Source organism: Dinoponera quadriceps, unplaced genomic scaffold, assembly GCF_001313825.1.
Source record: "Dinoponera quadriceps isolate SergipeBrazil2010 unplaced genomic scaffold, ASM131382v1 scaffold2110, whole genome shotgun sequence".
Classification (NCBI taxonomy): Eukaryota; Metazoa; Arthropoda; class Insecta; order Hymenoptera; family Formicidae; genus Dinoponera; species Dinoponera quadriceps.
Window position 1 is genome coordinate 639,232 of NW_014556168.1, and position 12,997 is coordinate 652,228.

The 12,997-nt window shown below is 40.3% G+C and overlaps 1 protein-coding gene across 2 annotated transcripts; it reads right to left on the reverse strand.

Annotated features, from left to right (window-relative positions):
• Positions 1–428: 428 nt before the first annotated feature.
• Positions 429–10,729, reverse strand: LOC106747060 (glutamate receptor ionotropic, kainate 2-like). 2 transcript variants are annotated; one of them, XM_014624316.1, is made up of 15 exons: positions 10,598–10,729; positions 8,796–8,886; positions 8,159–8,320; positions 7,368–7,558; positions 6,798–6,955; positions 6,192–6,333; positions 5,483–5,788; positions 4,544–4,969; positions 4,349–4,433; positions 3,683–3,959; positions 3,299–3,497; positions 2,099–2,342; positions 1,561–1,676; positions 1,331–1,480; positions 429–1,061 (listed from the first exon to the last, which is right to left on the reverse strand). In XM_014624316.1, the coding sequence occupies exons 2-15, from the start codon at positions 8,872–8,874 to the stop codon at positions 879–881; spliced, it is 2,718 nt and encodes a 905-aa protein (XP_014479802.1). In that variant the 5' UTR covers positions 8,875–8,886; positions 10,598–10,729; the 3' UTR covers positions 429–878. The 2 variants fall into 2 exon arrangements, with proteins under 2 accessions (XP_014479802.1, XP_014479803.1); XM_014624317.1 differs by having other exon boundaries at positions 2,099–2,324; positions 10,598–10,728.
• Between the last annotated feature and the right edge of the window lie 2,268 nt (positions 10,730–12,997).

Here is a 12,997-nt window from a genome sequence, read left to right on the forward strand (position 1 = left end):
TTCCACCACATGCCTAAGTCCGAGAAGTAGGTAATAGGACCGTCGCACCTTCTCGTCCTCCTCTCTTGCGCATGATCGTGGCTTATCTCGATCGAGCAGAACGGCGCGATTCTCTTATCGTTCTCGATATTATTATTATTCCACGAATCCGTAATTACGGCGCCGGTGGCCCAGAAGCGCGCGATCTCGCCGGCGGTAATTATCTCCGAGGAAATATTCTCGCGGCGACTCAGCACCCCCGGCTGATTTTTCTTAAGCTAAATTGGCGTGCGCCAACTGTGCGCCAAAATTGCCGCAATATCCGATGCAATAAATTTCCTTCGCTCACGCGCTCTTCGATCTTCCGCAATTTTTGCGGCACTTACTTACGTTTCAAATACGGCGAAGAACGTGTCGAAATGTTAGTCCTACTTTAATTTAGTTCTGCATTAAATGTTCAAAGGTCTTCTATTGTGCTTTTCGCTTAACGCTACAAGGGAGTGGGAATTTCCGTTTTTTTTTCCACTTGAAGACATAATGTAGAATTTAAAATTTCGCCTGGATAAGCTCCTGCTTAATAATATCAGCTGTCAAAGTCGTTGTTAATACATTCATCCCTGTCTCATTTCGTCGTCTCTTAGCATCAATCTCGACGCGCGCCGGAAATAAAATGATACAAGTATAAAGTGAACCCACGTTTGAAAACAGTGTCATATATATTTCTTTGCAATCTTTATGGTATTAGAAATTGTAATTCTTATAATTTTCTTCCATTCGGTCCGCGAGTTTCTTAAAATGCTGACGCTGTAATTCGTGTTAGTTCGTGTGCCAACGCGGGCAATGAAGCCATAAATCCGCGTATGCAAACTTCTCATCATTACTCGAAACTCGCACTGTCGTTAATTGCCGTCAGTTGGCGACGTTCTTATTACCGTCGGTATAAAACCGTACGGAGGGGTGCACCCCCTCGTACTGCCATTGCCGCTTTTACTGGACAGTCCATTTTTTCTTCGCACCGTTTTCGAACCGCTGCACTTCAAGATAAATTTAATTTCGCTCATCAATTCTTCCTTAAAGGATACCTAGAAAGTGTTAATGCACCTGTGAATCGCTAATTCCCTTTTAAATTAAAGAGAGTGGTTACTAAATCAATGAAATGATTTAACATTATCGTATCGTATTAATTTAGTTTTGTAACATCGGTCAAATTCGACAAATCGATTTTACGATGTCGAAAGGGTCCCGAATTTTTGAAATGAAAATTGGTAAATTAATTAATACGGCTTCTACATATTCCGGTTCTCGTCCTAATGAGAAGCGGTACGACTGTATTATAAATGAGAACACTTACATTTTCTCGAATGGACGTTCGGGCAACATCCCAAAGTAACTCGAGTACGGTGTACACGCAGGATAAGGCAACGCCTACGGCGAGTACCAAGAATACTCCTCCAACATTATCGAGACCTAATTCCTGCGCCGTGCTAGCTCCACCGGTCTCCTAAGAAACGGCGCGCAAACAGGCGAATTAAAGTGATGCAATTTGCACCGCATAATAACGCGCCTTTAACCGCCGCTTACCCGACATTTGCCACCGCCTCGTTTTTGCTGCCACCACTTCTTCTTGAGCTCGGTGAGAATGCCGCTTTCCGATAACTTCAAAATGGCCTTGTTGAAGGCGGTCCGATAGCGCGATCCTGCAACAACGACATTTTTCATGATACGAGTGACATCTCTCTTTTTCTCCTACAACCGGACAGTAATGGTTTGGTAACGTTCAAATAAATGAGGTGATATTGCCACGATAATGGTAGGGTAACAGGATATATTTAAATTGTTATATTTTTGGATATGCGATCGTTAAACCCGAGTCAAGATTTTGGTTCTATATTAGATCTGCTCTGGTTCTAAATTAAGTCTTCATTAGGTATTGTGTTCCTTTGATTGACTACAAATGAGAAGTTATTTCCGATTTCTCCAGTTGAAGACTTAATGTAGAATTAGATGGACTGAGTGTAGGAATAAAATTTCGACTCGGGAAAGCTGTGAGAATAAAAACGTCCGAAGGAAGCGTTACAAGCGTATCGTGATAACGTAAAGCTATTTGTGTGAGGTTCACCTTTCTTCATAGCGATGCCGTAACCCTTCTCATCTAGCAATCCACCGACTTGCGTGACTTCGCACTCCCTCTCCATGATATATTCAATTGAGCTGGATTCCATTAGAAACGCGTAGTCTTCGTCCTTAACTTTTTGCACGCCATCATCATTTGACAGCTGTAGTACGTCATTTGCATGACTCGTCATATATTCGTACATTTCCGTGTACGTGGAGTGATTGCTTTCCTTGGGATTGCCAAAATTCTTTCAAAGAACTGAATTAGAATATACGCTCCCGAGCTCCTCGTGCCTATTTTTTAATTGGGCATCTATATATATTAATGTAAGCGTCTTTCTTTGTGTATTATTATATCAATTAGGGAGTAAGGTCATCGTCTAAATAGAAAAATGCTTTCTGCTACTAATTTTAAAGGAATTTTTAGTCACGAAAATATGTCAGCGGCATGTGGGTGACATTGAAGAACCGTCGGTGTGAACGAATAGAAAAGCTAGCGATATTAAAAGGATTGTCTAAGTGCAACTGGATTTCACTAATTATTACGTCTCATTGTAGTAATTTATTAATAACTATTCAAATGGTTGTTGTATGTAATTAATCACGTTCATGCAGTATTAATTGCTGTTATATTTAATGTAAAATTATACTGTCAACATAAATATTATCCAGGAAGTTTTCGCGAATGATGTTTATGAAAAATGTGATGTAAGCACCAAAGAATAGGGGATTATACTATTCGTCTTACGCGTTCGAGAAATTACTCTCATAAGTTATAAGAATATGCTGCAAATATCCTGAAAAATCTCTCACTATGTACATAATTATCATCATTTGATTGTATCACGTGTGAAAATAATTGAAGCTCCTTATATGAATAATCGGTAGATAATTTCAGAGAAAATTTAATCGGGCGCATTTTATTTTTTGAGAGTGAGAAGTTAATTCCGATATTATATTCTGATAAAATTTCAAAATTCCAAAATATATTTACATTTCTGTATCTTCCGTGTCATGAATTTTACCTGGCAATATTTTCGTTTTTTATATCAATGTAGGGAAATGTATCTTTACATATGTGTGTGTGCTAAATTTATTACTACGTGACATTTCTGCTACGTTCTACTTAATTGCTAAATAAGAAATGACACGTCCAATTTATCATTGTCTTGAAATATCTATGAATGCAGGAAGATTTACCTACTTCGAAAAACTTTAACGTGGATCCTTTTTGTTTCGCTCCGTACTTTATGTTCTTCCTTTTTACGAGCTCTTCGACATTATCGAACGGTGACACCACGGTCTCCACAGTTAAAAATGCCGCCAGATTCGCAGTGTAGCTAGATACTATTATCAGACAGAAGAACCACCATGACCCTGCCATCATCCTCGTAGAAATGCCTCTGCGAACAATCACAAACTTTGAATTGATATAACTTTTTTAAATGAAATTATGCGCGTTTCGCTTTTAAACCGAAAAAATTGGCGACGCTGAAAAATTGCATCAAGTGCGAAGAATCAAGTTTTTTTTTTTCGGCAATTCATCCTAGTGCATTAATAATAATTTGATTTTGAAAGATATACTTACATTGGTGCAATCTCGCTGCCTTGTTGCATAATACTGCCTATCGCGAACCAAAATGCATTCTTGAACGTGAATTGATTTTCCAATTCTTCGGCATCCTCAATGCAAGGATAAGGATTGTTCCATTCTGCCGGGCATAGTCTACCGATTATGAATAAAAGAAGGGACACTACTATGTAGGCCCCAATTAAATACAACCAGACGTCGTTGGAAAACGGTGACAAGAATGAAAATAAACTCGGAGGCGCTCTCGTGGGCTTTTTGTAGAGAATGCTTATACCTGTAAAATAAAATACAATTTTACATTTGGACTGTGTATATGTGAATCAGCGGTGTCATCACTACCGGTTTTATCAAAATATATAAAATGATTTAATTCTATAAAATTCACACGCGCGATAATAATGTTGCATACGAGATCGTTTTGTTCTCGTCTCAATCCGAGTTGAAATTTTAGTTCTACATTGAGTCTTCAAGTGGAGAAAACAGAAATAACTTCTCATTTGTAGCGTTAAAGTTGCACAATGGAAAATCTTTAAAAACTTAATGTAGAATTAACTAAACTTGATGATTTTTCTCTTTCTTTTCATTTAATGCGAATACGACGGATCGAATCATTTAACGCTAATATAACAGTTCGCAGAGTTAAGTACTAAATATTAAACTTAACTAAATTCATGAACGGCATCGTGAAGTCGACGGCAGTCTCTCGTTCTGACGTGATCGTTAAATCCGTGATAGCCAGATCTGCATCCTGAAAAAGACGGTTTCCGAATTTCGTTATTTCGATGGAAATATTCTTTTAGAGTCATGCGACGACGCCGGTGATAAAAATCATCATTCGGAATTTCTAACACTACTAACATCAGTTCTAATTTTCCCGAGCATGCCAGTCCACTTTTCAGTGTGCTTGTTCAATGATCCGTAATCGGACTCCACTTGCAGCGTGTAATTGAATCCGAGATCCTCGCTGATCAATTGCATAATGTCGATTCCGAAACCTTCATAACGATCGTTACCGCTCAGCATAGACCACGATTCTTTTCGCATACCGTACGGCGCAGTGAGCGATATCAAGACGATGAAAGTTTTATTTTGCAAACTTATTTCCTCTTCTGTCTTCTTCTTGCTGACGTCCGGTATCCAATCAATGTTCTGTCCCGACGTGCTATTCCACATCCCAATTTTAACCAAACCGTTTTCAGTCAGACGTACGATGTCTAATTGTATATTGCTGCGGAAACCGTCTCTGTCGAACTTAACGAGGCCCGTCAAACCTCTCGTTTCTGCCTGAAAGCAAAAGAGATTGCGCGATATAATTTGCGTGTTTAAAAAAGAACGTTATATTATTATTACGAGAAATTATAAAAGTTTATGATAACTTATTTATTAACGGAAAACTCTTAGAAAAAGAAAAGAAGATCCACACAGAAAAAAGAAAAGACAAAAATATACATGTAAGTAAAATAAAAAGTGACTACTTTTCGAGAAATTTTATTTCTTATTCTGATATCTTTCAGTATAAGAAACATCTCATAAACTATCCATTTATTTTAATGTTACATTTATTCGCGCACCTTTAACTAGCGTTCGATCTTTCTCCACTTTATTATCAATTTGTAATCTATGAATCTTAATTTTGTTAAGTATTTATCGTTAGTATATTTTTAGAAACTGGGATTATGAATATTGTGTAAGGATTCGTCGTTGAAACGCGTGAATAGAATACTCCGCGTGTGGGAACTCTTGCGGCAAACGGATTAATTTAACGTCTAATTTCCGATTTTTCTACTCAAGTCTTACCAATCGCATAAAGTTGCTCAAACTTAGCCCGTGTTCCCATCTCTCACTGCCGTCGCACGGTAGTTCCTTGACGTCACCCTGCTTCGTGGCATCCCTGAGTTGCTTCAAGGCCCTCGCGAAAAGCTGCACCGCGTCGTACATGAGCGCGGGTTCGGTTCGCAGCTTCGAAGAATCGTCCAGATTCCATTCGTTCCTGTGCTTGAACATGGTTTCATTCACTATTGGATCTTCGGGGTCAATAAGTCGCACACCGGTGAAGTTGACGCCGGAATACTGATACGGCTCTAAGTCCACGGCTTGCAAATCCTGTGCGTACAACACACATTCATTGGCATGTATCTCAGCCGCGAGCTTAACTGTCAGGCGATTCGTGAAAAATATAAGCAGTACTACGCGTATCAAGTTGTGTTCGTAACTTACATCGTCGTTAAAGTTTGAATGTAGCGCCGATAAAGACTATCCGATGTGAAATATCTCGTAGTTGTTATTTTTATGATGTAACTTTACGTTTTTAATGTAAAATTATTAATTGTAGTATTTTTTCGCTTTTCTTTCAGAAGATTTCTCATTCCTGTTATCGTGAACCTTGTATTAATTCATTCTTTCAGGGAAAATGAAGTTCGCTAGGACGATATCACGCAGTTTATTCTATTTTATTTGATTTATATTTTATTGTAACTCGCTTGAAGCGCGCGTGTGTATCTCTTACCAAAGAAGTCACGATTACTTTGTACCGTTCGGACAAGATGCCAACTTGTTGGGCCTGTTTGAGGACATCGTCGAGTATGTCGTACGAGCAATCGATGATGATGTTCTCTAATTCCGCATCTTTAATCTTTTGCATCGCTTCCCTACACAGGATTCGACGCCAAGCTGTACAATTAACCCCACGTTTTTTTTTTTTGGGAACATTTTCTCAACTATTAAGCTCGCCGATCTTTTTAATCCCATCTAGTCAACCTCGACGCGAACGGGATTTGCAATGACACGAATTGCGAATTACGGAATAGTCGTCTTCTATGATGATAATTTTTAAAAGTTACTTGACATTATTGAGTGCACACGCTGCGATGTTATTAAGAATATTCGCGCGCTTATAACAATATATATTGGACGAACTAATTATTAGAATAATAACTGTTAATAACTGTTATTGACGGAACTTAAACGACCAGGCAGAATTGATGAGTATGCGCGGCAATGTAAAAGTATAAAACCCAAGTAAAAATCAGTCGAGGGAAGAACTGTTTTTTTCGTGACTGTGGGATCGAAAGATCTTCGACTGTGATATCGGGATTTTTTCTCTTTCCTGTACCTATAGTTCGGTCCTTCTCCTAAATGAAACACGAACATGGATTCGCCATGGGGATCCCATCGTTTCAATAGAAGACGCAGACGAATCAGACTGTCGGTGTCCTCGTACAATATTGCGAAAGACTTCCACTTGAACTCCGTGACGAGTTGATCGTACAGCTTTGATCAATTGATTGAATGTGATTAGATTTCGAGTATCTCTTTTTTTTTTCATTCATTTAAATAGTTCATTTATATAGCATGATACAGTATAGTATATATTAAAATATAATCTAATTTATAGAGTAGTATTGTTAATGTCCTGCGCTCTAAAAGTTAAAACATTTTGATTAAAATCTTAATTAATTTAAAAATTTTTAGAGCTTCAAACGAGGCTATAAATTAGATTACGGATCTTATCGTACAATCGTACGTTGATTTCGTGAATAAATATTGAGTTTTAATCTATTCACAGAAATATGTGTTAGTTCACACATACTATCGTTTGTCGTTCTGCTTTGTTTTCTAGTTGCGAATCAGTTAAAACGATTATCATGTTGACACTTAAAGATTGATTTACATAAATACTTACTCGTGCTAGTATGCTCACGTGCGGATACAGATTCAGACCTATTCCACGTGGCTGGGATGGTTCAGCGGTATCCTGTCGCACGGAGATGTGCGGTATGTCCATCGAATCGCACATGCTTTGCACGTGCTCCGAGATTACTTTGTCCTGAGGGCCGAAGATCCCAACGACACCCAGGCCCACCATTTCGCATACTGAACGTTTCGAAAAATTAATTTTTTAGAGTCGCATACAATACGTAGATATAGTACATTATACAACAGACAGAGAGAGGGTTGACACAGAGGTTGCTTTGTTACATTGCGTATTTTATGGTTTGTGTAAAAATTATTTGTAAAGTCATCACCAACGACCATTGTAATGCCTATTCATACATACTTCGTACCACTATCGTTGCGGAAGGATTAATCGAATATAAAAATTGACATACGAAGATCACGTTCTACATGAAGCGTAAGATAACGAAAGAAACAGACGGATATTCGATATGAGAATAAATATGCGACGAGAATACATGTACATTGATTCTTGGGACATGCGAAAATTCGTTGGAAAATTGTTCGCTACATTGTTTTCATTAATTATAACGAAACTGAGTTTACCATGTCCAATCAGAGAGCTGCCATCTATATCCATCGCTTTCTACTATCCTCTTAGGTCATTGTTTAATTCCATGTCTGCAAAATGACTCATCTTTCAAGCCGATGAAATCACCGACGACCCGACCGAATTTTTGCGTGCCCGTCTAATAATACGAAATTCGTGTCACACGCGATATAGTCCAGAGAACTCACCTCTCTCGGCTGTCTCGAACACGTCGAACAGTGTAATGTTATTCGAGTTCTGCATCAAATACACTTTTGGTAGTTCCTCGTTATCGTTTTTCTCTTTGTTCACCGCCGACACCGATGATTCGAACGTCCACCGGATGTCTTCATCCTTGTCGAACAGTCCCACTGTAATGTACAGCCCGCTCTTTTTAAAGTCGAGTCCCACTGACGCGTTCGAAAATAGCTCACGAAGCACTTCCGCAAAGTAGCGTGCCTACGCTTCGAACATCTCTTATCGTATGCGCGCAATTTCTCTTCGAACATCTGAAGACATCATTTTAACAAACGATGCTATATTTGCATTTTAACGAAAGATACGGCGAAGACAAAATTTCTCTAAAGACTGCAGTGCCTACTGATAGTTAATAACGTAGTAATTAGTTAATAATATCAAAAACGTGTAGAAAATTAATATAACAAATATCGTAAAACAGTACTTATTGAGGCAACAAAGCAGATCGATTCCTTTTTTTCAATCGTATCATCGATACGCTTCGAGATGAATCGCGCTAAACTTCGCGACCAAGGAAAATATACCAATCGTTACATCGTACATCGCGTTCGTATTTTATTCGTCGTCCTTGTCGCTCGTTCATCTTACCTATATTCACCCTTTTTGCGAAACCTACAATGCAGGACAGGAATATCGGCAGAAGTATCAGCAGGCGTTTGGCCACCATCTTATGGTCATTCTGTGCACACATAACGGACAGAGTTAAAACACGTCAGTCGATACAGACGAATATACATGCGTGAACGCACATCCGAGCTCTGACGAGCATCTTGACAGGTGCTGGTGCGTGTCCAATAAACTCGGATGTAAACGCACGCAGCGTGCACAACCGGACGAAAGATCTTGAACGAGCACTTAACCGGTCGACGTTATATAAACTAAGGCACCGCGCCGCCTGAAAGTCGCTCTCGAGGCGCATAAATATTTAGACCCCCGTCTAAAATCAATCTTTCAATATTGAGTTTAGTTATTTGCTCTCGTGCTTCTTAATAAATCGCTTCGCTTCGCGTGCGACAAATATCGCGTCGTTTTCCCGTGAGTCGCCTTTATCTCTCGCAGGTGAGAAAATAGATTCTCTCTTCCTCCCCCTCTTTTTCTGTCCCGTCGCACACTTTAAACTATTTATGCGCTACGTGAAAAATTAATAAGATGTCGGTACACCGCAGCGCAGCTTGCGAACTATACATAACGTTAGTTCCGAGAGTTTATTAGCCAATACGTCCGAGAATTGCTGCATCCTTTTTTGCCTGCATTCGTAGACGAATGTGAAGATGATCTTCGCGCGATTCTTGTTGGGGGCTATTATTGACACGCATAGATACCTTTCTATAATATGAGGGAAACGTTTCTTTTGGAACATTCATATTCAAGTAGCTCGTAATACTGAATTAGCTGAAGAACAAGTAGATATTTATCTTCTCCGAACTCCCAACCTTTCTTTGATTATAATTACGCCTTTCTGCCAATTTTTCCCTTCAGAGGAAGATTTGAGGAAGAATATCTGTGAGGTAACAGTTTCAAAACTTCAAATGAATATATTCGCATGCGTGATATAAAGTTAAATTTGCAAAATTTTACATTCAGTAAATTAAATTTCTGAATACACACACATCCGTGATATAAATACTCGTCGCGTGGTGAGGACTGTCTCGCGGTCTGGACTTAATTAATGTCTCGAAGCTACGTAAACATGCGTCCGAGTGTCTTTTACCCGCCGGCGACCAGCGTCTGCGTCCCGAGTGCGTGCTTTTAGCAACATCACACGCATTCAGAGTTCCCCGGAGTCTACTGTCATCGTGCCAAATGCACGCAGTCTGGCGCGTTCTTTTTCATTCATTCATCGGACGGCAGACAGCATTCATGCCTATTTATCGGGGAGGGGGGCCGCATGTAACTGTCGATCCGTCCCATCGCGGGATTGAAGCGCCCGCGAACCCTCGACGAGAATCGTCGCGGCCGCGTGTCTCGCGCGATCCAGCGCGTACCGTCGGCACGACATGGAAAACTAACGAAAATCTTTCGCATAACGACGTCGGTATATTTAGACGCCGAGCCTCGTCGCCGCCGCCACTGGTGCTTGTCGCGCGTCCGCCGTGTGACATAGATTTCGATTGGAAGTGTTTCTTCACGACTCGCCTAATTTCCACCGTGCCACGAGAACGTAAAATCATCCCATTTGTCTCTGTTGCTTATCAACGACGGGATATTCTCCCCGAGAGAGAAGCGTCGAATTTCGTCATGCGCGTCCTTCCCTTCTAATCCCCGCGACTTTGAGTCCGTGTTTAATGTCCGAGTGAAGAGAGCGAATTACGCGAGTTTCCGTTCTACCGTCGTACCGGGCGGGCGCATTACTCCGAGGGAGGTTTTCAAGGGCTCGCAAGAGTGCTTACCTAGAAGGCGACGATGTTGCTCGCTACCTGGGATGGAACTTTTGAGACGCGTGCTTCACCGGACGAACCTCGCGGCACGCGACTCTAAATCCGAACGCCACTTCTTGTGCGGCTCCTCGGCGCGGCGCATGCTCTGAACTCTGTTCCAAGTTTTCAGGGTCCCCGTCGTCGCGACGGAAGACGGTGGTGCCGTCGTCGAGCGCGTCGAGTCTAACGCAGAAGAGCGTCGCTCAGGTGACAGCTGATAAGAATATACACCAACTCGTGGACATTTTTATACCTTCTTTTCCCTTTTTTTATTTAGGAATCGAAATCTCTCGATGTGTTGTCCAAAATAATGTCGGGGAAAATAATCATTCCGACGCGGTTGATTTTTCTCGCTCTCGTCTTTTAAGGATTTTATCCTTTCGCTCACGGGCAGACGAAGCCTGCACTCTCGCGTGACGCTTTCGAGGCGCAAATTTAATTTAGCTCTCGCAGATATAATCCTGTATCTGATAACCTTCGATGATTCGGTGTGAATTTGGGAGAATTAATGGATGCGAGAGGACGGATCGGCTTTATTGGCAGGAAAGCGGAAACGTACAATAGATAGAAGGATTGCAAAACGCTTAACTGATGAATTAAAAATTGGGAGGAGATAAATAATAAAGCGAGATGCAGCGCTGTGATATTACCGGGCCGATTTAAAATGTCCAATAAAGATGAAATTTTAGCCTTAATGGCTAAATGCATTTCGCGCGGGAAATTATTAATCACTTTTCGATACTTTATTTGCATTAATCATACTTCGTTTGACAAGGTTCCGTTGTCGCCTGCAAAGTGCGTATAGCGTGTATAATTACCGTAAAAGTCGTGTCTTTCAGGTGCGTTGGTACCGATGCACATATCGCCCCTCGCACAGATACGAATTAGAGTAAGTAAATTAGACAACTATGCTGATGCTCTGGGATTAAGAGCTTCGTCGGACGCGAATGCATTAACTTAGATAGTTAGAGAAAATTAGCTGTGTCGGTGCATAGGGGACCGAGATTCTAATCGCGGTAACTAAAAGTATAACTACGAGCAATTACCGTGAAATTGAAATGTATTGTTAGAAGTATCCGGCGCGCGGAAATGAGAGAGAAGTCCTCGTTGTGTTTCCATGTCACTACCGTTCTTTCATTGAATTGTACTTGTAATTCGTAAACTTGCGCTTGACTCCGCAACTTCGGATTAATCGCATCTGCTAACCCATCGACAGTTTCTCTTTGTTTACACTTTTACAGTCACTTGCCATTCGTGATAAACAAAAATAAATGGACGACTCATATTTCACCCGAAAAATGAAATACGTTCATACATGAATGTGATATCTCTCAATTCATTATACATTCGTGCGGCGCTATTTGAGTGTCGTGTTTGCGACTAACGCGATATTCCGAGTAAATAAATACTTTTCTCCGGAATATGGAATATTCAAAATCCTTGTTTTAGTTGCTTGTCGGATGGTAATCATTTGGAACTTTTTTTGAAAAAGCAACAGAAAAGAGTATGCTGTTGTCATGGCAAAATTTGCATTTATTTGAATAAAGTTAATGAGATTTGTTGTTTATTATTTCTTCATTCATTTTATTTTAAATTAGACAAATAGATATCTCAGAATTGAACTAAACATACCCAAACAATACTTATGTCTAAAAGATGTCTCAAAATTGTCTAAAAGACGTCTTTACGAAGTCTCTCAGGACTTAATATTATCTGAGTTAAAAATGATACTCTCTGATTGCACAGCATTTTGTTGCACTTCCCAGAATTAGTTTTCTTAACAGCTTTGACATTTCGAATCTTTGAATAGAGTTCGAAACTTCGTACAATTCCTCTTCGAATCTTCGAACTTTGTCGTCATTAAACAATGTCGAATTATATCGAAGTTTCAAAGCTTCGAATATGTCGAGTAGTACCGCTCCGCGTTGATTAACAAGTTGGCTATCTAATTTGAGGACATGACCGACCAACGATCGCCGGAGGATCCGGGAAAAGAGTGTGACGAAGGCGCAATCACAACATAAGGCGTTCAAATGAGAATTTACAGACGATTAATTTATTCACGTTTAATATGATATTCGTAGTACATTTTATATAAGAAGTAGAATCGATAGGCTTCTTTCTCTTAACAAACTCTTATATCGCGTGTGTGTGTGTGTGTATGTGTGTGTGTGTGTGTACGTACGAACGCAAGGTAACAAGTATGTAGTATCGACGATATTTACAGTGAGTATCGTGTGGGTGGGTGTGTGTGCGCGCTCGCTCGCTCACTCACTCACTCACGTGTGTGAATATGTATCGCGCGTTTGTATGTACGTCTATGACCGCATTCGGAACTCGATAAATCGTGCGGGGGGGGGGGGGGGAACAAAA